At 38.2% G+C, this 23,675-nt stretch overlaps 4 protein-coding genes across 13 annotated transcripts in view; 3 read left to right on the forward strand and 1 right to left on the reverse strand.

Annotated features, from left to right (window-relative positions):
- Positions 1-1,452: 1,452 nt before the first annotated feature.
- Positions 1,453-3,648, forward strand: mRpL2 (mitochondrial ribosomal protein L2). 2 transcript variants are annotated; one of them, XM_089469266.1, is made up of 3 exons: positions 1,453-1,630; positions 2,348-3,046; positions 3,105-3,648. In XM_089469266.1, exons 2-3 carry the CDS (start codon positions 2,575-2,577, stop codon positions 3,521-3,523), a joined length of 891 nt encoding a protein of 296 aa, XP_089325392.1. In that variant the 5' UTR covers positions 1,453-1,630; positions 2,348-2,574; the 3' UTR covers positions 3,524-3,648. The 2 variants fall into 2 exon arrangements, with proteins under 2 accessions (XP_089325392.1, XP_017861074.1); XM_018005585.2 differs by lacking the exon at positions 1,453-1,630 and having other exon boundaries at positions 2,196-3,046.
- Positions 3,546-4,929, reverse strand: Ufd1 (ubiquitin fusion-degradation 1-like). The gene is made up of 2 exons (XM_018005580.2): positions 4,528-4,929; positions 3,546-4,460 (listed from the first exon to the last, which is right to left on the reverse strand). Exons 1-2 carry the CDS (start codon positions 4,655-4,657, stop codon positions 3,646-3,648), a joined length of 945 nt encoding a protein of 314 aa, XP_017861069.1. The 5' UTR covers positions 4,658-4,929; the 3' UTR covers positions 3,546-3,645.
- A 41-nt stretch (positions 4,930-4,970) lies between these two features.
- On the forward strand, positions 4,971-16,167 carry NaPi-III (Na[+]-dependent inorganic phosphate cotransporter type III). Of its 2 annotated transcripts, XR_016270138.1 has the most exons (8): positions 4,971-5,119; positions 11,622-11,674; positions 11,736-12,790; positions 13,201-13,626; positions 13,700-13,870; positions 13,945-14,869; positions 14,937-15,156; positions 15,254-15,354. XR_016270138.1 is itself a non-coding variant. In XM_018005538.2 (7 exons), exons 3-7 carry the CDS (start codon positions 12,598-12,600, stop codon positions 15,612-15,614), a joined length of 2,076 nt encoding a protein of 691 aa, XP_017861027.1. In that variant the 5' UTR covers positions 4,971-5,119; positions 11,622-11,674; positions 11,736-12,597; the 3' UTR covers positions 15,615-16,167. The 2 variants fall into 2 exon arrangements, 1 of the variants encoding a protein (XP_017861027.1); XM_018005538.2 differs by lacking the exon at positions 14,937-15,156 and having other exon boundaries at positions 15,254-16,167.
- Positions 16,168-16,453: 286 nt separating this feature from the next.
- IRSp53 (Insulin receptor substrate 53 kDa) overlaps positions 16,454-23,675 on the forward strand; it is a 35,413-nt gene continuing 28,191 nt past the window's right edge. For 4 of the 8 annotated variants that reach the window (XM_018005528.2, XM_018005529.2, XM_089469251.1 and 1 more), the window contains exon 1: positions 16,455-16,755. The gene's annotated coding sequence lies outside the window, so the exon portion shown is untranslated. Of the gene's footprint in view, positions 16,756-22,218; positions 22,281-23,675 lie in introns of all 8 variants that reach the window. The other 4 variants (XR_016270137.1, XM_089469247.1, XM_089469245.1 and 1 more) reach the window with 2 other exon arrangements.

Below are 23,675 nucleotides of genomic sequence, written 5' to 3' on the forward strand. Positions count from 1 at the left end.
AACACATGTACACGCAAACACACACACACACACACATGCATACGAGCATACGAATTGAGTACATACAGTTCATAGCAAAACACAATGCGTTGGGAGACAATTGCACGCGCGTGCGCTCACTCTTTATGCGGTATCGGCTAGCCCGGGCAGCAGTCGGAGAGTGGTAAGTGTTAGAGAGAAAGAGAGCACGAAAGTCCCCAAATAGCTCTCAGTTGGAGCAGCTGCCGGCTGCAGAACTACATATGTATACAAAATTAAGTTCGGCAAGCTATTGGGCTTTAAGATAATATTCATTATTTTGAGTATTGAGGAGCGCGCGCGCAATGCGTTCAGTGTAGCATCATTCTGTTTACGCCTAACAATTTGTCAGTCTCGTTGTTTTCGTTTTCTGCTACGCCAGTGTTGCCAAATGTGCAAAAGTAATGAAAACGTGCTCATATTCATGCCCACACAGACAGATTACACGCACAACTGACCACAAACACAAATACATATCTAAAATAAACATGCATTGTTTCTTATAAGCAATCAAATCGTACAGATTTGTATAAACTATATCATTACAGAAGCTTTAAAATAATTGCTACTGCAGAAGTGCTCTTGTATTAACAATAACAATAATTACATTGATTTTTTAATCGACAGAGCTCGAAAGTCTTAAGCATCAATATTCATCAATATTGAATTGGCAACTCTACACTTGACAGTTACACTTTTGGTAAGAAGCTTATGGGCTTCAGTTGGCAGCACTGGCAGTAGCGTGTTCACTTTGTTTTTGTCTTTTATAGACTATCCTCATTGTTATGTGTACATATGTATGTATACTTGTCTGTATGAACACAGCTCATATATGAATGAATGTATTTACTTATACATGATAATATACATGCGTATGTAAATGTAATTTAAATACAAACATACATACAGTAAATTTGTCAAGCAGCTCAGCAAAGTCCTCACATGGCTCCCATTCAATCGATCGAGCGAGCTTGCATGCGCTAACATGCAAAATGAAACCAAAATAAAATTAACGAAAACAACGTAAATAAAATGCTATAAAATAAATACAACAAAGCAAACACCTATACACACACGCGCGCACACACAAACAGTTAAATATACATTTAAGTATATATACATACGTCGTTAGGTCACTGCTACGCCGATGCTGCCTCGCATCAGCAAAACAGAAACACAATAAATAAATAAAAACACCAAAATACACACACATACATATAAATATATATATATATATATATATATATATACCGAACAAGAGCGCGCATATACATACATACATAAACAAGCCCTCACACATACTCATATAGATGAGGCATATTGAAAATGCGTAAAAATGCCGCTCGTTGATTTTTTCAGCTAGCAACGGAACCGAAAAACAAAAAACAAAAAGAAAATCAAAAACAAACGACGTCGGCGCGACTCCACCTGCTTGAGTATACGTACATTTGTGCATACATACATAAGTACATATCTCTGTATGTATGCATGTGAAAAATGTAAATATGTATGCATGTGTCTTGTTTGTCTCTCACTTATTGCGGCGACTGCGGACAAAAGGACAGACGAAAAGCGTAAACATACAGAAAGCACACTTTTCTCAACGAACGCCGTATGTACATCATACATACATATATGTATGTAAATATGTTTGTTGCTTCGTTCGTTGGACGGCGATTGCGTAAACTTGCCGCCCGCTTTTTTTTCCACCTAACACCAAAATATGTACACACAGTTAAGGGTACACACACGCACATGCACATACGCATTTACGCACACAGTTCCACATACGAGATGTATGTACATCACCTAACATGTTCCAAAATAACAAATACATTTTATTTATATTCTCCTTATTTTACTTTTACTGTTCTATCCATATTAATTAATACATACTATTGTTTGTTTTTGTTACATTCGCCTTACGATTGATTATCAAACTAAACTGTTTTTGTTTTTCGCTTTTTATTATTATTTCGCTTTAGCTACTTTTTGTTTTTGCGTTTTCTATTTTTTGCACAGAAAATTTAGCACACAACACGTTTTTCGTGCAGTTCGTTCGACACTGAGCGTGTGTGTGTGATATTGTGTGCGTGAGTGTGTATCAACAGCATGTTTGTGTGTGTATCTTATTTTTCTTTCTATCGGCTCGTTCGCCTTGTTTATTATTATTTTTTCGTACCTTTTTTACTGCCGTTTTCGCTGTGTACTTTATGCAAATTTTTTAACAAATTCAATTTACACCTTATATATATGTTTACTTTTAACTTAATTTGTGCACTTTTCACAATTTTAATGCGGTTTTTTTTCAATTCTTATTTGCTAGCAGCGCGCTCCGCAGCAGCTGCCCACACGACGTGACGATAAAGAAGAAGCAGAGACGTTCACTGTAGCCCTGATTATGAAATTTTTTCCAACCAAATAATTTCAACTAATTGGCGATGCCTGGCCACACTTTGTTTCCAGCTGTTGCTAACAGTGTGCTGAAAGTCTGTTAATGGTACCGTTTTGTAACCAATTTGCATGAGATACAATTAAAAGGAATTTTCTGTGAAAATGCAAAGTCTCACACGCCTGCTTAGCAAATGCACATTAACACTGCAGCCGCAGCAGCGCGGTTCATTATCTGTGCTCCAACAGTTGCGTACCAAGACGAAGGTGGTCGAGAAACCCAAGCCAGGTGCCGGGCAGCAATTCCGGCGTATAGTTCATTTTCCGGATGAATATACGGTGGCACCTCTGAAGATAACCCATTTAGCTGGCCGTGATCCCGTCAGCGGTCGCATGGTCGCCAAGGGCATTGGCGGCGGCATCAAACAGCAATATCGTTGGATCAAATGGGTGCGCGATGGCCCCAGCGAAGGAGCCCCGCAGGAGGAGATCGTTGTGGAGCTGCTTCACGATGGCTGCCGCACAGCAAAGGTGGCACTAGTTGCTGTCGGCGACGAGTTGAAGTATATATTGGCCACAGAGAATATGCGAGTGGGCGATATACTGAGAACGTCGCGTGTGATTCCACGTATACCAGGTGAGCCGATGAGCTAAACTATTCCCACAGCAACTTTATCACAATCTTGGCATTACAGTTCGACCGAATGACGGCGATGCCTATCCGTTGGGCGCCCTGCCCGTGGGCACACGCATTCATTGCCTGGAAAAGAATCCCGGCCAACCCTGCCATTTGATCCATGCCGCCGGCACTTTTGGCACCATTCTGCGCAAGTTCGATGACAAGGTGGTGGTGCAGTTGCCCTCCAAACGGGAGTTTGCCTTCGATCGCACCTGCATGGCCACGGTGGGACGCTTATCGAATGTGGAACACAACAAGGAGCATGTGGGCAGCGCGCAACGCATGCGAGAGTTGGGCAATCGGCCCCGGTCTGGTCTGTGGAAGCGAAAGGAAGGCAAACATGGTAGGAAGATACGGCGACTGCCTCCCATGACGACGGTAGCGCCGCCACCACTGCCAAAGGAGCCGGAGCTCAAGCTGACCCTCAATTTGTAGAATTATTTGGAAACTTTGGACATTTGTTTTTGCGGGAATTTCATTTCTTACTTTTGCTATTTGCTGTTATGTGAGCCATGTGCAACATACGATTAAAGAATTATGTGAGAGGCGATTACATACTATTTGCGCGTCTTCTTCATTGAGAAGCCAGTGCCATGGAAGCTGTCCGTATCGGCGCCAGCCGCTTCGCCGGTCGCCTCGGCATCCTCCTGGCCGCGATCGCTGATTGGTTTGATGGAGCGATCGAAGCGCAGCAAACCGAACTGGTAATCGTAATCGGGAACGCCGCGCGGCAAGACCTTTTTGAGGACCGGCGTCTCCAGCTGGCTGTCCTTCTTTTTTTTGCCATCCAGACGCACGCCGGAGCCTTTGAAGGTCTCCACCAGCTCCTCGTGCACAGCAACGCCTGCACTTGCGTCATTCCCGCCTGCAGCTTGGCCACCTGACTGTGTAGCCGGCTGTTGTTCGCTGTGCTCCTTATAGCCCACCGGAGCTTCGAATTCCACATTCATATCACACTCAATGATGCTGACGGCATCGCCAGGTCGGGTCTCCAGCACGCACAGTTCGTACACCTTCTTGTTGTACTTGATGGCGATGACATCGCCCTTGGTCAAGCAGGCAAAGTTACGCAAGGCATTCTCCAGCACGGCCTTTGGATTGGTGATGTCCAAGAAGTCAGTGCTGTGTGGTTGAAATTTGGAGAACGTGGCCACTTGCAGGGAGACGCTCTCGATGTTCAGTATATCGCCCTCCTCCAGCAGCAGATTATCCATCATCCAGTAGGGCAAATAGCATTTGCCCTCGTCGGCAACAAATTCCAAGACGCCAGCGTGAGAGGAGCGCGATTTCTTCTTGTTGGTCAGCTTGAAAAGCATGGGATATTCCACATTTAGGCGAGTGAGTGAATCCAGTGCAGATGGCGGCATGATAACTGTAAGCAAACGCTTTGCCTGTATAGCATTCATTACATACAAATATATATATTTAGTTTTATTTACTTTTTCCGCCCTTCTCCACGTCGGAGCGCTCATTGCCTGGTAGCATAGAAACTGAGAAGCATTTGTAAGTAACTTGAAAGCTACGTCCGCCATCTGGGAACATCATATTGAAGCCACTAAAGTGGAACATTGCGACTTTGTTGGCAACCAAATATTTAATTTGTTGTTTTGGAATTTCCAAAGTTTTTTGTAATGTCACGATATGTTTTTGTTGTGCTTGAAGAAAAACAAAAGTGAGACCGAAATGTTACTTAACATAACAGCGGCACTAACAGCCCAGTAGTTGACCACTGTTAACAGCGGTCGCAAGGGGTTGAAAACCAGTTAAGCGCTTGCATGCAAAAGCTTTGATAGAATGTGCTTTGAAGTTTTGTTAAAAAGCTGCTTTATTAATTTTAATATGATTTCTGTTAAACTGATGGCTATCGGCTGTTAAGTTGGGTAACTTTTCTATCGATGATGTCAACATATCGATATAAAAGAACTATCGTCATTTTTCTGCAAGCCGGTGCTCGCAGTTGTGCGCGCGCGTTCATCACGCTTCAATTTCTCGTCAAATAAATTGTGATTTGAGAAAAGTGTTGCTATTTAAGTGAGTAATAAGCAAATTAAAAACCATTTGTTAACAACATGCTAATCATATGTAGGCGGCAAGCGTAGCGAATAGTTTGCCAATAGAATGAAATAGGTGCAGAGTAGCGAACAGCCGTGTTCAATAAGTGTGTGTACATATAGAAGTGGGTGTATGTATATGGTCTCCTGTGTATCCTTGCGTAGTCCTGCTGGCGCCGCGTGTCTATATTTTTCTGCTCTTCGTTTTATCAGCCCGCGTGGACTATGTTTGTATGTGCGTAAATTTCTGTGCATGGTGTGTACGAATGTGTGTGTAGGTGTATGTACATCTATATCATGCAGATTAGCAATTACCTTCTTTTCTTTCTCATCAAATCTCTTTAAACATTTTATCGGAAAAATCAATAAATGAATTGAAATTTTAAAGGCATGAAAGCGGCAATATATTTCGCTTAATAGTTGGCTTCTGATCTTGCATTCGTGCAAATGAAATGTACTTTTTGCAAATCCATTGTGTGTTATCTTTAGGGTACAGTTATTGTCCTTGCGGACGGCGTGTTCGAAAATATTACAGTTCGACATGCGCTGTTGCCATGTGCAGCTGTTTTCAAGTTTGTTGTTGTTGCTGTTGATGTCGCCTCGCAGCTGCTACAACTGTTACTACTAGTGCTGCTTCTGATGCGGCAATCACAACAAAAAGACCACGATATCGTGCTATCCTTTTCTCGTACTTTCTAGTTTTCACATTCCAATTCGACGTATTTCGTTTGCCTGTAAAATAATTGGTCATCCCTTTGTAGAGCTTTCATCGTCCAGCCCACTTCCCACTACATACGCAATAGCTTATGATTCACGCGCACAGAAATATTGACTGTCTTATTGGCATCTTATTGGAATTGAAGCATCGAGACGTTTCAGTGTACTTAATGATTATTAATAATTTTAAGAGACAATTAACTCAAAAGAGCTATAAATAATTATAAACCAACAACAAACTTGCGGCTGATAAACTGAGCAGTTACTGTAAAACTGTATTGGTCTATTGGTTGCTGTATTACAAAGCTACACACGAACACACATGGGCACATGCATATATGTATTTTTAACAGAGGAAATATTTCATATAATTTTCTTAAGCTTACGTCAAACAGGAATACATGCTTTTTGCTCATATATGTATATGTATATATGTACATACATATGTACTTATAATATCACGAGTAAACAAAGTGATTGGCATCAGCCGCAGCAGCAACAGCAGCCGCAGAAGCGGCAGCAACAACCCCAACAAGGTCGCAGACTATAGCCTGGGCAGCTGGACAGGCTATAACTCAATTTGTTCTCTATAGCAGCTCAAACTGTTGTTAAAGTACAGTTATCGTTTGATATACTCTTTACCTGTCTCCCGCTGACTTCCGCTGTCTCCTTCTCGCCCGCTCTTTGAGCACTTTGCACCTAACGGATATTGCTTGGATCTATCTGGATATGTCTGGCTTTCATCAATAAAGCTGAGCTTATTTTGCATTGTTTTTCGGTTAATTCTGTTTGCTTCTTCTACTCTACTCCACCTACGCTTTCGCTGTTGCCACGCTGCTGCCTCAAAGTACGTGTGTGTGTGTGTATATACATAGATATCTACTCGCTTGCATATAAATTTCCAATAAGAACTTTAAAGCGTCGCTCGCCTCATTGCCTCTTTTTTGTTCTTTACGCTCTGCCAAAATTTCTATTGTTGTTCATGCCCTCTCTTGTTTCGCACGCGTTTTCATATCAGGCGATAAACTCGTGAATTCGCTGTACTCAAAACAGTACAACAAAATAAAGCAAAACGAAAAGAAAACATATTTACATATATCAGTTGATATAGATATATATGCAGACATACGTATGTATGTGTGCTTGTGTGAATAATAATAGAAGAAGCCAAGTGGAAGGTAAAGAAAGGAAGGAGTAGAGAAAACTTTTGGTTACCAAACACAATTACTTTTTGATTGATAAAAACCCACAAGTCTTATTTTAATTCATAAGAATTGACTAGGGGCAGCATTTCAATAGAAGGTTTTTTATTTATTTATTTGCAATCGGTGTATACAGTTGATTGGCATATGTTCATACATACATACATACGTACATACATATGTATATGCATACATTCCAATCATGCCATTTAAACATTTTATGCATACATACATATGTACATACATGAATAAAAAGGTAAATATACATATGTATGTGTGTATAGGCATATTAATTTATGCAGACTAGCATAGCTATAAACATACGTATGTACATTTCATGTATATGTACATATGTATATTTTATAAGTACATATATTTTATATTATATATAACTATTTCGAAAACTTTTTAGACTGCCCTGGTATAAATGAAATATACAACATTTGCCATTTGCTATCCATGTTTACATATACATACATATATGCGTATATATATATATATGTATATCTATCGATAATTGTATTGTATACGCGAGGGTTGACAGAAAATATATATGGAATTTCTGATATATGTATGTATGTATTTTGGCATATGTATAAAATACTGTGATGAGAATCGCATAGTAAAGCTCAATGTGGAATACCATTGAATTTGAATAGGAAATATTAAAAAATATTGGTTAGATGGATAGTACTTTGAGAATCGCACAGCAGGACGTTTCATGAATCATATAAGTTCTATAGATTTCTCATACGAAAAAGTCTTCTGCGGCAAATTTGAAGAGGTCTTATCTGGGTAATGCGTTTAAAAACTTAATGTTTGCCATATTTCCAGTTTTATTGGGTACAGTTGACACTCTTAATCGATTCAATTTGCAAAATTGATTCATTTAACAATAAGCGACAAGCCCCGCTTTAAGGTTCCAATTCACTTGGAACTTCAATGTAAGCTACATGCTGGTAAAAGTTTCCACTTAATTGATTCGAGACCTTCGTATGTTGTTGTTGTCGTTGTTGCTGTTGTTGTTGCACTTTATGTTTGCACGTGCTTGTTAATTACTTATAGACAGTTGAGGCTCAGCGAGGCATAGATGAAAGCATTTCCAATTCCATATTATTGATTTGCATGGAGAATCGCGACGCTTCACTGGATACAGTTTGAGAGTCACAGTTAATTTTTTCATAAAAAAAAAAATGAAAAGAACAAAATATAGAAAATAAGGGTAAAGGTTTTGCATGACCTTGAACTTGAATGACAACAGGAGAAGAAAAAATCAAATAGAAACCACCCCAAAAATACCAAGTTGAGGGCGGGTTCTTCCATTGGGGGTAGTCCCCTTACACTTTGCCCGCTGGATATGGATATGCGGAGATTCGTCCTTGTTGGAATGCAGTAAATTAAATCAATATCTCTATATAAACGAAATTAAATGCACTTCTTAGTTGGCACCAAGAACGACAACAGCTGCCACGCCTCACGCCCAACCCCACTTTCAGGAAAGATATACTACGCATTCAGTGTCTTGCTGAAAACCTATGACAATCTATTTTATAGCAAACGCTTCAATAGGCCATAATATATAATTTATCTATGCGCACAGTGGGGCAATTGTGCAAAATATAATGCAAAATATATGAGGTTATTTTATGAGAGTTTTATTGAGCAGTGTAAAAAATTATATATATATATATATATATATATATATATATATATATATATATATATATATATATAGTAAAAGTAAGAAAACTACAGTGTCTTAAAAACAAAAAGAATATTGGTTTTTGTATTTTCATTTTTATTCGATTAAGGGTATTAATATATTTATATTGAAATAAATAATTTCAGAATAGCTTTATATACGTTACGGATATATTTATATAGTTATATAATTTTTATATATATAAATACATAATGTTTTTAAATGTTTTCCATATGTATTTCCAATATATCGTAAGGTCAGATAGAATTTCAAATGTAAATAATAATTTTATCAATAATATTCTTGTAATACTTGAATTGCTCAATGTAAATGGTTTTTTATCACACTGTGGGTTAGCTGTAATATCAATTCTTATGAAACACACACTTGATTTCCGTTTTATGGGATCGTTAAAAATCATAGTATTTGCATCAATAATTTAGCTATATACTCTGTGATTGGCAGTACTAAAATGGGGTATGCCGAACTTTATAGATTTTGCGTGTAAAATGAAAAATCAATTAGTCGCAGCAATATGATTTCATGTTCAGTCATAAATATAATTTGACGTAATGTAATTTATAAATAGAACTTTTTTGCTGGAGGTGGGGTATACCCACTGCCCAAAAATAGTTTTAGCGCCACTGCAATGCTGCTCAAACCTCAGTGGCGTGCGCTGTAGTATTTATTTATAGCCAAACGATTCAAAACATGCCATAAATTGCCAACTATTATTGTGAGAACTACGGTTATATCAGTGTTATAGTACATATAGAGGTTGTGGAGGGCGTTACTTACTGGAAATATGGCGAGCATATGTCAACGTGTCGACCTTGGCCAGCAGGCAGGCAGCCAAGCAGCCATTGTCCTGGTTAGTAGTTGGCGCCTCTTGCCCCCTTGCCCCTTGCCCCTTAATCCTGCGTCCTTTGGGTCTCTTTTGTGGCGCTCTTTTGTCTGCAGCCCGCCTTTGTTTAAATAGTTTTCAGCTGTCCTATGGGAGGCATATCAAGTCTCATGGTTTAATTAATTCTTGTAAAGTTTTTTTTAATAAAATATTCTTGACAGTTTACTATCGAAACTGTTAATTGAGAGCAATAATATCTATTGAAATATCACGGCATATGTAGAAGCAATTAGAAGCTATTATGATCATTGTCATAGTCATTATCTTGCTCATTATTATAATCGTTAGCTTTGTGGGAGACATTTTTAAAATTCTAAATTTGTAGAATTTCAACCTACCTTAGGCTTTGGGCTGTTAGCATCTGAAAAACATATTGGATAACTGCGCGCATTGTCATTATCATAATCATGATCATTGTTATTAAAACACTATGTACGAGACATTTATTAAGTTATATATCTATACAAGCCTGACCTATATTAGGCAGCTCTAACTACACCGGATAACTGGTCAGTTCAAGCATTCCTATACTTATTAGCCAACATCAATAATCAAATGACCGACATTTACGAGCATGAATAGCCCATTGAAATAATTCACATGCAGCTTAACAGGCACGTGGGACACGTGCTCAGTGGGGCGCGACCTTAATGCACAACCAAATTGCGCCAGTTTCAGCAATATGCAATTTTTCCTGAGTTCGTTTTTATACCCTGAACCCATTTTCAATGGGAAATCAGGGTATAATGGTTTTGTTGAAATGTATGTAACAGGGAGAAGGAGGCGTGGCAGACCCCACAAAGTATATATATTCTTGATCAGGGTGACGAGCTGAGTTGATTTGGCCCTGTCCGTCTGTCTGTCCGTCTGTCCGTCTGTCCGTCCGTCCGTCTGTCCGTCTGTCCGTCTGTCCGTATGTATGAACGCGTCGATTTCAGAAGATATAAGAGCTAGAGACTTCAAATTTTTTTTAAAATGTCCGTAATTACAGCGCGCATATCAAGTTTATCATTAAAAATCGATAACTCATCCCGATCATTTTTTATCGATAAAAAACCTTATCGAAAACCAGTTATAAAATTATATCTTCTACACCTTTATTGCTAGAGTCTCCAAACTTTTAATGTATGCTTATATGCAATTTATACAATTTCGGTTTTTGTTAAAATTTACCCCCCACCCTTAAATTTACCCCCTCACCCTCACTTTTGTAAAAAGCGTATTTCAAATACTAGAGACTTGTGCTTTGGCAATTACATGCATATCCATGTTATAATTATAATTTGAAAGTTTTATGAAGATCGTATGTCCACAAAAAAAGTTATTAAGCAATTAAGTTGTCATAGTAAGCGCTCACTGCCGCCCATGCGTGCTTATGCTTGTGTGTGTATATGTATGTAAATGTTTGTGTATGTGTGTGTGTGTGTGTGTGTATGTGTGTGTATGTATGCCTGTGTGTGCGTGCGTGCGTGCGTGTGTGTGTGTGTGTGTGTGCGTGTTTCTTGTGTAAGCTGAAAGACGCGAAAAATTTATGAAATATCTATTGCTCCAAGGGTTCAGGGGATCTCGTAGTCGAGTAGTCTCGACTAGAGCTTTTTTACTTGTTCCAATTGAAGAGCGCACTGGGTACGCACAGGAGCAGAGTCGGGAATATCGCCGTTATTTACAAGTGCAAGATATATTTTATATTCATTAGGCAGCAGCTATATCAAGGGTAGTTCATATGGAAACTTAAGAAAGTCCCAGTTAAATACCTGACTATATGTGTTTTAGTTTAGGTAATAAGATATACCTTATTAATATATGAAAATATTTTAATTTGAAATAGATTTGATTACATTGTACAAAACAAAAATTAAACTTAAATAATATTAAAAATATATTATAGCAGAAAAGATTTAGATATAAGAATGGTCTGGAATTATATCTCATATTTACAATTCTCCATTTATTGCAGACATGGTGAATAGCCCTTTGACGTGGAAACAAATTTGCTGTCCCAAACGTCAGGTAAGTGATAAAGTGGACAACAAATTTTGACATCAAGATTTCATCACACTCAATTTTACAGTTAACCAAGTCGACTACCATCAGCTCCTATTCAACATAACAAGAAACTACTTTGCAACAACAGCAACAACAACAATACTAACTTCACTCAATCAACAACAACAACAAGACGAATAACAGGAAAGGAAAACTTACTTTAAGTTTTTCATTCGATTCCAACTAGAGCTTTGGAATTTCGTCGTTAGTTATAGATCGAAAGAGAGAGAGATAGAGAGAGAGCGCGAGCAAGACAGTCGGAGGGGGTGCAAAGTTTTTATTATTTTATACTTAATATAATCTATTCTAATCAGTATTTAGTGTCCAGTCCAGTTTAGCACTAAGTTTTGTGTTTAGGCTAACGTAATTTATTGCATACTTTTAGGCAGGTCGCGCTGAGCATTCAGCTTCAGCTTGAGGGAGGGAAGGGCTCACAGAGGACGTCAGGTGTTTTCGCTCAGATTACAGCGTATCCTCAATTCGGTGTGCTGCACGCGTCTACTTCAGTTTTTCATTATGAAAATAACAACAATGAAGTCTAAGCGCAAATATGGCTGTTTAGAGAATATTTGAAAAGAACTTTTCAATTATTAATAATTAAGATTATTTTTCCGTATATCATTTATTATTGTAGTATTGTATTTTATAGTTTTCCCCAAGAGCACTAATTTTCTTTGCACAAAATTCGTAATATTTCATTTCCTCTACATCACACAACACTATAATAATTTCATTAAATTTTCAATATTTAACACTAGTTAAAGAGTTCCAAGAACAGTCCGACAGACAGACAGACAGACAGCGAGACGGTTAGGCTGTGTGAATAGGGGCTAGAGTTGTTTGTTGTGTTTTTGTTTCCCTTGCGAAAAAGTGAGTTTGTTGTAATCATGGAGAGCTATTCAGCGGATCTGCTATGGATGGTAATCATTGGCTTTCTCATTGCCTTCGTCTTGGCCTTTGGCATCGGCGCCAACGACGTGGCCAACTCCTTTGGCACTAGCGTCGGCTCTGGCGTTCTGACCATACGTCAGGCTTGCGTCTTGGCCACCGTCTGCGAAATTTCGGGCGCTGTTTTAATTGGTAAGTACAAAGCACATATAGCATCATGAGCAGAGCTTTAAGTAGTTCATTAAGAGCTTTAATAGTATAGGCTACTTTTTCAGTAGACCTTAAAGAGAGGTGTTTACTAGGCTGTTTATTAGTTGGCCCTCTGAAAGATCTTGAGCCAAATGATTTGATAGTCTTTTCGAAACATTTATATATGGCGTTACTTAAAGCTCAGTCAAGTCCGAAGTGGAGGGTAAATTTGTCGCCATTTATCACATCAATGTTGACTCGGCTTTAATATAGGTTAAAATTAATAATCTTATAAAGCTAAGCTGTTGATTCCTGCTCTAAGAATGTTCGATTTTTATTGGTTTATGTCTGCTGCTTATGCTTATGAATATAAAATCTGACATCATATCTCTTTTGTCTTCCATGCTGCGCAGGCTACAAGGTGTCGGATACAATGCGAAAGGGCATTCTGGAGGTGAGCCTGTACGAGGGCGCCGAGGAGGTGCTCATGCTGGGCTGCATGTCCGCGTTGGCGAGCAGCGCCATCTGGCTGCTGGTGGCGACATTTCTGAAGCTGCCCATTTCGGGAACGCACAGCATTGTGGGCTCCACCATTGGCTTCTCGCTGGTGGCCCGCGGCGTGCAGGGCTTGAAGTGGTCGACGCTGTGCACGATCGTTGGCTCGTGGTTCATTTCGCCAGTGATGAGCGGCTTCGTCAGCATTCTACTCTTTCTGGCCATACGCCGCTTCATCTTGCGCGCTCAGGAGCCACTCAAGGCGGGCTTCCGTTCGCTGCCCATTTTCTACGGCGTTACGTTCTTCATTAATGTCATCAGCGTGGTGCTGGATGGGCCCAAATGTAAGTGAAAGCAAAGAAGAAGAAGTTGCGATTGAGTAACCGAACAATTTGAATTTGTGTACTTAATCTTTAGTGCTCTATATGGATAACATTCCCACTTGGATAGCGTTGAGCGTCAGCGTCGCACTCTCGCTGCTGGTGGCGCTCTTGACGCAGCTGGTGGTGGTGCCGCTGCAGCGACGCTCGATTGCCAAGAAGTTGCGCGCCCAGAATCCGGTCAAGTTCAATTTCGAGGACTCTGTGGGTAAGTGGAGAGCCGATTGAGTAGCAGCCGCTGATGCAGATGCAGCATTTACTCACGATTGCGATTTTACGTAGAGTCCTCGCCGTCCGGCAGTCCGAAGAAGCAGCGCCGTCCGCTTTCGCTTGTTAGCGAGGGTAAACCACTGCCGGCTATTGCCGAAATCACCGAGCTGGTCTCGCTCAGCGACAATTCGCCGAAGACCTTTAAGCTAGCGCCTTATGGCCTCGCGGCCAAGAATAACAATGCAACTGCCGAGGACTACAAGATCGATCCAGATATAATACGCAAGGCCGAGGATCTGCTGGGCAAGGCCAGTCTGGATAATCCCGATCTGACCGTGACCAGCCTGAACTACATCGATGAGCAGCAGCAATTGCAGCACCAGCAGAATGGACGCAAGCTCCAGGAGTGCTTCAAGCGTGTCCAATCGCCCAAGGAGGAGCGCAAGACGGACACAGTGGACAACGTCAATGGCAATGCCAGTGCGAATGCTAACGCTAATGTCAATGTTAATGCCAATGTCAATGCTAATGCGAGTACAGCTGCCAATGCTACCAACAACAATTTGCAGGTGGTGCAAAGTGCCGGCAGCTTGGATCTAATGATCAGCACCACATTGTCGCCAAACTCGAGCAAGGTGCCGCTCATCGAGAGCAAGGAGGCGCTCAATGAGCAGGAGGAGGAGTTTAAGCGTGCAGCGGGTCGACGTGCCAGTAGCAGCCAGGAAACCCAGGAGGTGTCCATGCTCTTCTCGTTCCTTCAAATCTTGACGGCCACCTTTGGCAGCTTTGCGCATGGCGGCAACGATGTTAGCAACGCCATTGGACCACTCATCGCTCTCTATATGATCTATCGCGAGGGCTCCGTAATGCAGAAAGCAGAAAGTCCCATTTATATATTGATCTACGGCGGCATTGGCATCTCCGTGGGTCTCTGGCTGTGGGGACGCAGGGTCATCGAAACCATTGGCAATGACCTAACAAAGATCACCTCATCAACGTAAGTATGGAAACGAAGAGCTAATATGATTGTGGGGAAAAGGGAATGATTCGAAAGAAAACTATAGGATAGGGAGATGAAATGGGAGAGTCAAGGAACTCTTTATGAGAAGCTCATATATGTGAACAAAGAGGCAGAGAGAGAGAGACAGGAAAACAGAGACGCAGACACAGAGAAAGCCGTAGAGCGACCGATAGGAACATAAAGAGAGGGACAGAAGAGAAAGGCCAGTGACATAAAAATAAATGGAGACATAAGAAAAAGACTTGGACAGATAGAGAGAAAAAGTGAGTAAATGAGCGAGAGATTCGGTTATCCTATTTCATGTTCCACTTTGATTTATTATATCGTAATGAAATTGGCTCATTATCTTTTGATTTGCAGAGGCTTTACCATTGAAATAGGCGCCGCCATCACCGTACTGCTGGCCAGCAAAATTGGTTTGCCCATTTCGACGACACACTGCAAAGTGGGTTCGGTGGTTTTCGTGGGTCATGTGAGTGCAGCGGGTCGCAAGAGCGAACGTAAGGAGCACGAGAAGGAGCTGGGCGGGCCATTGGAGGAGCAGCATGCAGCAGCACCGCCAGCTGCTGGGGAAGCCATGGAGGATGGCAGCGTCGATTGGCACTTGTTCCGGAACATCGCCTACGCCTGGATAGTCACGGTGCCGGTGACAGCGATGCTTAGCGCTGGAATGATGTACGTACTCTGCGCCCTGGTCGTGAATGATGTGGATCCAGTTTAAAGAGGCTAACTTTAATAAGCGTCGTCATTCAATTATTAATTGTAAAAGTAAATTAATGTTTCGTAATTGTACCAGTTGATAAAGCAAAACAAAATGAAAAACGTACGAAAAAAGCAAAACAAAACAAACAACTACAAGTTTAAACTTAAACCAAATTACTCACCTAACTAAGCGAAAAAAACATAAGCAAAAAACAAATGTAATGAACATGATAAAGAAAAGCAAAGCATTTTACTTAACGTCTGAGCATAACTGATATTGGTATAGATATTGTTTATAAATATTCATACGCTAATGTTAACACTTAGACAGCACTAATATTGTTTTTTTTTTTTTTTTTTTTGTACTCAAATATTTTTTATTTCTGTTTTTTGTACTTTGTCCCAGAAATTAATGTCCAGTGCAATTGTTTAATGCATTCCAACACACACGAAATTATTTCAAATCCATTTTTTTTTGGACAGCTTTAATACGTATTTTACATTTTATAAATTACAAAGCAATAGAGCAGAACTTATGAATAAAATACAAACTACTACAAATTTAAAGAGAACCCAAATTGATTTTACTTGAGTGCAGTTAGACATTGAGAAAGAGCTTTGAATTGCCGCTAAAGATAGCTTTTCTCTTTGCTCCTAGAGCTTAATGAGCTAAATGAAGTTAAAGACTGAAATTATTTGCATTGCAAATTAATGCCTAAAACTTGTTTTTGCTATGCAAAAGCTCTCGCGCTCTACCTCTCTCGCTCTCTCCTACTGTTAGCACACGCATGCAAATGATGCTCGGAGAGCTTTTCTTTTATGGCGCAACTTTTGAGCGCCGCTTGCAGAAGTCGTCGCAAAAGCTGCCGGCAGTTGAGTCTCGAGCTTCGATGCGTTCGGTTGTGTTTCTTATATCGCTACTTGGGCCTTGCTCTGTGCCCGTTTTCTTCACATTGTATTGTACTAAGTCGTAACGCCTGCGCGTGTTTTATGCATTTTGAAACGGTTGCCAATCGAGCTAAATACAAAACACAAATTGTTTCAATTCATATACTAATAGATATGCAACAGGTGTAAAAGTGTGCACAGGTGTCTCAAATCTTTTAACTCGCTTACATTTGGATTTACGCAATCGGCAGCAGCTGCTAAGGAACTTTAAGGTAAGTCTTGCAAATTAAATAAATAAATAAATATATATAGGTTATAGCCAAAATTTAAATGAATGAAACTTGAGATAATAATTGACTGAAAAATTAATGCAAACTGAAAATATATGAACATATAAATTTACATATACTTTATATTAATATGATTTTAAAAATAAAATAAGATAAACAAAACACAACAATAATAAAGTAGAATATATAATAAAAAATAAAAATACAAAAATACCTCAATAAATAAATGTATGTCGAAATAAAAAAAATATATATACTAAACAAAACTATAATGGTAAAATATAAATTAAATAATTACACAAATATTTGATTCGTGTCTATTTATTTCTGGCGAATTTATCTTTCAACAAAATATAATATATATTCTTACACATTTTTGTAATTGATTCATTAATATTTTATAATAATTTTTCACAAACTTTAATAAACAATTTTTGGCAATGCTAAAATCCCGCTAAGACATTCATGTAGTATAACTATGTTAGTCTAGCACATCAAATTCTTATTCTTTTTCTTTGCTTACATACAATTTCCAGCATACTATTAGTTAACTTTAAATACCTCTTGGTTAGTATTAAGCATGATGATTCAGTCCATAATTATGCGGTGTTCTGCTTCCTGTCTGTACTTCCTGACATTCTAACGCCCATTGCGGTTCAATTTTCAGTTTGATTTCGTTCGATTTGGTTTTCCGTTTCCATTTCCATTTTCATTTCTCCATTGGCGGTAGCTTGGCTCTCACATGTTGGCATATGTATGTAGCTGTCTGCCTATCTATTTATCTATCAATGTCTGTCTATCTGCACGCTGTATTACTTAATTTCTTTGCTTAATCCGATTTGCGTGCATTGAACTCTTCACTTCTACCTGTATTGGGCATTTTAAAGGTGTGTTTTTCTGCTCAAATTCTCCGATTCTCCGACTTGTTGTTGATTGTTTTACACACACACTCACACGCATATATATATATGTGTTTTTTTTTATTGTTGTTCGACAAAGCGGCTTGTTCTTATTTTCTGGCATTTACTTGATGTGTAATGCTTCACTTTGCTCGCTCGCCGAGTGAAATGAGTTTCTTGGTTTTCTTTGACTTTCATATTCACTTTCAGGATGAGACAGTAGAATTCCTCGTCAATCTATCCACTTTGTCTCTTTTCCAAGGCAGAGTTGTTTTGACGACGAACGAGTATTATGCAGTCAGTATTATGCATTCCAGTGCAACTTTAATACTTGTTTTATGTTCTCTGAATTTTTTCGTAATTTGTAATGCGATGCGTGCTTGATCCGAATTGTTGTCAGTTGCTGCTTATCATATTTATTACGAATTAAGTGCAATTAAATAATGCAATAAAACAATTCAAATGCCTTTACGGCGATTGACACAAAAACATTTATTTTGACTTGAAATATATTTGACAAACTTGTTCTTTGAATTTGATCAATTCCTGGCCGTGAATGAGTATTCTGCAGTCTCTAAGGTTCTTACATGTTTTTAATATGCATTTTTCTGTTGTTTTTCTTTTTGTTTTTAGTTTTGTGTTGCTTTTATTTAAACATTATCTACTATATATAAATTTTACCACATACATAATTTTTAGCAAATTTCTTTCAATTTAAAATTTCAATTTCTTCTGCTTTTCTTTTCCATTTCTATCATTCCAATTGAAGACTTTCATTTCGTTTCCATTTATCTAGATAGCTAGAGAGAGATATATCTTCAATTAAAGAAACAAATCGTTTAGCATTAAAACAAATTGAATTTCTTTACGAATTTCTTATCGAGCGTAATTAATTAAAGAGGCCAGGTAGCATATGTGGCATGCGGCATGCGGCATGTGTGACACCTGACCCATTTGGGGAACAGTGAACAGGTAGATTAGTTATTCTATTTTTATTTTTAATTTTTGCATAGCTAGCTGTACTTTATTATGTGCCCGGTCTAGCGGTTTTGCTGTTTCTTGTATTTTTTTTTACCATTTACCATTTGCAAACAAATAAAACGCAAAATCTTAAAGCCAATTCACTGGCAGAACAAAAGCCCGACCGAAAGCCATTAGCCATTAGCTTGGCCATAGCAAATGGCCAAAAGTCATTAAAGACGCAGAGAAAAAAAATCTATTGAAATCGTCTGGTAAAACACGCCTTAAAATATTTTCAGCCAGCGCGGCGCACCTGGTGGTGCAGCAGGTGAGAAAGAGAGAGGTGGGAGGTAGGGAGGCTGGGACAGAGGCATACCAATGTAAACTGGTTACAATGCTAGTTAATTATGCGCTTATCAGTTCATTACTGGCTGCTCCTGCTGCTGCTGCTGCTGCTGCCAGAAGTCCACTTGGTAATTACTAACCTGCCGCAGTTGCTGCCACTCACCTGGATTGCCTGGCCGTTGCGATTAATCAGAACTCGCAGCCATTAGATACAATTTCGAGTGCACAGCACACATACGAGCCAAATACTGGCTTGGCTAACAACATGTTATTACCAGACTCTGATCCAGATCCACTTTTGCATATGCATATATGTATATGTGAGTGTGTGAGTGTGTGTGCGTGTGTGTGTGTACATTTGTAATGATAAGCCTTGCAGCGCCATCCTCTTAGCGCCCCACTTACTGCGCACTTTCTCTGCTCTGCCAGCTCTCCTGGTGCCTGGGTCTCTTACTGATTCTGGACTGAGATGTGGCGCAAAGACACTCCCACAATATATAGACATTTATTAAAGCTTATGGAAGAAGAAGACCTAGGAGGGACATAAAGTATTACTAGTTGAGACTTAAAGCTACAATACAAGATTATTGACTTTGAGTGGACTGCATGGAAAATATTGGAATTCGATTAGTATATTGTTTATGAATATTAATAATCTTGATCTACAAAAGCCAGCTTCGTAGGATCAAACTACAAGAGCAAAAAACCAAGGGAGGAATTGAAGCGAAATAAAACTCTTTATATACTTATATAGATCTCTTGCAAACTGAATTATGTTCGAGCTTCATCGCTCATAAACTGAAGGAAAACGAAACAAATTCCCTCTACATCTGCTTAAATTTCTAAATATAAATCTATTGCAAGTCGAAATGTTTTGGGCTATCTAAGAGGGTTCTCTTAGATTACAATGTTAAACATAGCTCCGTTTGATGGGCGCAATACATAAGAGTGCCTTAAAGGGAGATCCACTAGGAGATTCCCTGAACTCTTCGAAGAACTGATATTCCAATGCATAAATCCAAATAAAATGCTGACGATACGAGCAGACGGACGGGCAGAGGGACGAGCAGTGCTAAATCGACCCAGTTTGATCAATAATCTATAGTCTATATGATCTGCCACGCCTCTCCCTGCCTATTATTTAACAACAAATTTAACAACACCAATCAAAGAAAATTATTATACTCTGATTTATCAAATGCCACTGGCTTAGACTATAGATATTAGAGACATGTAATATAAATCTATAATCTTTTGCCTAGTCAACTCCCATTTAAATCATATGTTTACATAGGTTTTTCCTCTGGTAATTTTTGGCATCAACTTTCTAATGTGTTCGATTCGCTTCCTGCTTAATGGCTTTTCCTTGAATTTCCTTTATCAGCCAGCAGACGCTCCCTCCCCTCAGCCGGCTGCTGCGCTGCCATTGAAGTTTGGTGTCGTTGTCGTTCGTCGACGGTCGATGGCTGCATTTCCCGCATTTTCCACTCAGGACCACATTTCATAAAGTTTATTAAACTTTAGCCAAATTGTTAAGGCGACAAACCGCTGCCCACCCTCTGACTTCCCCCCTGGCCCCCTTCTCCGCCCTGCTCCCATTCACTTTTCGTGTTGGCCGCCGTAGGCGCTGCAAACAAGTTCATCAGCATTTGGCCAGGTTTGGAGCAGGCATCAACTCCAGCTACGAGTTTCGGCTCGACCAGACCAAAACAAACTGCCAGCAACTCGTCTGGTTAGTTAATGTTGATGGCAATGGAAATGCTATTGCAATTGCAATTGGAAATGGAAATGGAAATGAAAATGGAAATGCTTTGAGCCGGCATTGCCTTTGCCTTTGCCTTTGCTTTTGCTTTTGCCTTCGCCTCGACAAATGTCTACAAATATCTCTGCTAGTTTAAAAAAAAAAAAAAAAAACACTCACTGTCATTCACGCATTTGCAACACAAATTAATTGTTCAATGCAAATCTGATTGGGCGCACTTCAATTCGTCAGCTGAGATAGACAAAACACCTTATGGAGAAATTCAAATGCAATTTATGGCACGTTATGCAAGCTGTAAAACTCAATCGATTTTCATTTTCAAATTGGACTTAACACTCAACTTAAGATTATGGGCAGATGCTGAGACATGAAGATGTGCGCATTTAGAGTGAGAGAGAGGGACAGGGAACGAAAGAGTGAGACAGGGATAAAATTTCTCTTACTACCCTCTTAGCTAATGATCGCTAATCATTTGCACTTTACGTTTTATATTATATTTACCTATCTTTCAAAAAAGAGAGTTTTTGTCTCAAGTGTTAAACGATATTGATAAATTATTTTATTATTATTCATAGCCTTACATATGAGATTTCTTTGTTTATGAAATGAAATCTATATATATAAATATATATATAATATATAAATTAAAAAAAAAAAAACGTGTTTATATACAATATTAAAAAAATTATAATCAATAGACAACTTTAATTTTCATTAAACTTCTTTTATCTCATTTTGATTTACCACAATTAGTAATATTTGTTTATATATTATAATTAATTATAATCAATAGACAAATACACTTTAATTTTCATTAAACTCGCACAGCTTCTTTTATCTCATTTTGATTTATCACAAATTGAATTCAAGGTAAAAACTCATTGTAAATTCCCGTTCACCTGCATGAATACCGTTATAAACAAAAACCTTTGCAACATAAATAAATAAATAACTAAACGCTAAAGAGTATGAAAACAAATTGAAATAAAATATGGACATTAATTAAGAAAATGCTCAAGTGCATAACTTAACTTGACCAACAACAACAACAACGACAACAACCACATTTTGTTTGCATCAATCAAGCTGAGCGTATAATATGTCACCCAGCATAACTGACTAATCTCCCCTCGCCTGCGGCTTCAACAAGCTGTTGCTCCGCTGCAGTCGAGCAACTCACCTGTAATACACCTATTATAGATCAGTGCCTTATAACGGTAACTTGTCTTCGAGCAGCTGCATTTGCATTGAAAGTTGTCTGACCAAGCCACCGGCCTAGCCAACTATTCACGCTGGATTCTCTGGCCAGCAATTGAAATTGAAAACGAAATCGAAATCACAGTCTTAACATTTCCTGCTCTTAATTCGTATTTGAGCATGAAAAAAAAAACAACAACAACAACAACAGCAATTCTAAATATGGTTCTTGAATAGCTCTACATGGGACTAATTTGTTACATTAATGGTATCTCACTCTAGGTCTCTAGCTATGTTACTGAATTAATTGAAGCTGGAATTAGTTTGAACATTTTTAGATTAGGGTAAGTAATTATTCGAAATCTAATAATAATTAAATATATGTGGAATATTTTTTTTAGAGCTGAGATGTTTCCTAAAATTATTAATGCTAAAATGATAATATCATGGCTTAAATAATATAATATAATATAATGTATTACTCAACGAAAAATAAAAGAGCATTAAATTTTGTACAGTGAAAAAAAAATTAAGTAGCTTTTAAGCTGCATTATAAGATATTTATTTTAAAAAATTATGTCATGCTGAAATAAAAATAAACAAAAATAGAAAATATAGCTATTCTAAATACTTTAAAATTTTTATTATTAAAAAAAAGACACAAAAAAAAAAAAAATCACAAAATTAAAAATAATAATTATGTTTTTAATTACGATTTGGTTTTAAAATGTATTATTTATTATTTATGAATTTATTATTTTTTAATTTAAAGTTCCATTTAATTATTATTATTATTTTTTAAATATGTCAATTAACTTTTTTTTTTGTATTAACTATTAGCTAATCAATTTTACGAAAATTGAGATTACCATCAATATTTGTTAGATTAATTAGCTAGTTCTTTCACTTTTTCTATCATTGACCATAAAATTGTTTATGAATGGGAAAAATAGAAAAAATTCAACTGAAAACAAGTTTTGAGTCAAGTTTTATTTGTTTTATTTTTATTTTTATTTTGATACAACTACAACTACTTCCATGCAATATTGAGCTATCTGCTGCTCCGATTTCAACTCGATTCAATTCAATTCGATACAATTCTTTACCTTTTGTTTCCGAGAACAAGTTTCTGCTTATTTATGATTTTGTTTTTGTGTCGACTTATTATATAGTATTCGATGTGGAAATCGAAAGTTCGAATGCAATAGAAATCCGCAGAATGTGCCAATTGGACGCCTGTGGCAATCGAAATTGCGCAGCTCTTATACTTCCCTCACTTTTGGCCAATCATTATTGGTGGGCGTGGCAGTCCGATTGCTGCTGTGGCTTTTGTGTACAATTTGAGACGCTTTGATTTGCTTATTTCCATAGAAAAATCAATCAAAACCTTTGGACACACGTCACAGCTCGAAGCGATTTATTAAAAAAAGCAAAATTCCAATTCAAGTTGCGCATACGCCCTGTTGTACGTAGTTAACTACTATATGTAACTGTACTATAGCACACAATTTATGCATCCATGCAGCTTAAATTTTCTTGTTTTTTCTGTTTTGGCTAAATCATTAACTGATTTATTTAACAATTTGCAGTAGCCCAGTTCGGCTTATCATGCTGCACGCATGTCGACCCACATTTGATTTTCGTATCTCAGCGTTGCCTTGAGTTCGATTTTGTTTTGTATATGTATATATATGTGTATATATTTGTATGATATTTGCCGAAATTGAACTACATGACCT

This window comes from Drosophila arizonae, chromosome 4 (genome assembly GCF_054131065.1).
Source record: "Drosophila arizonae isolate 15081-1271.41 chromosome 4, UAZ_ARI_1.0, whole genome shotgun sequence".
Classification (NCBI taxonomy): domain Eukaryota; kingdom Metazoa; phylum Arthropoda; class Insecta; order Diptera; family Drosophilidae; genus Drosophila; species Drosophila arizonae.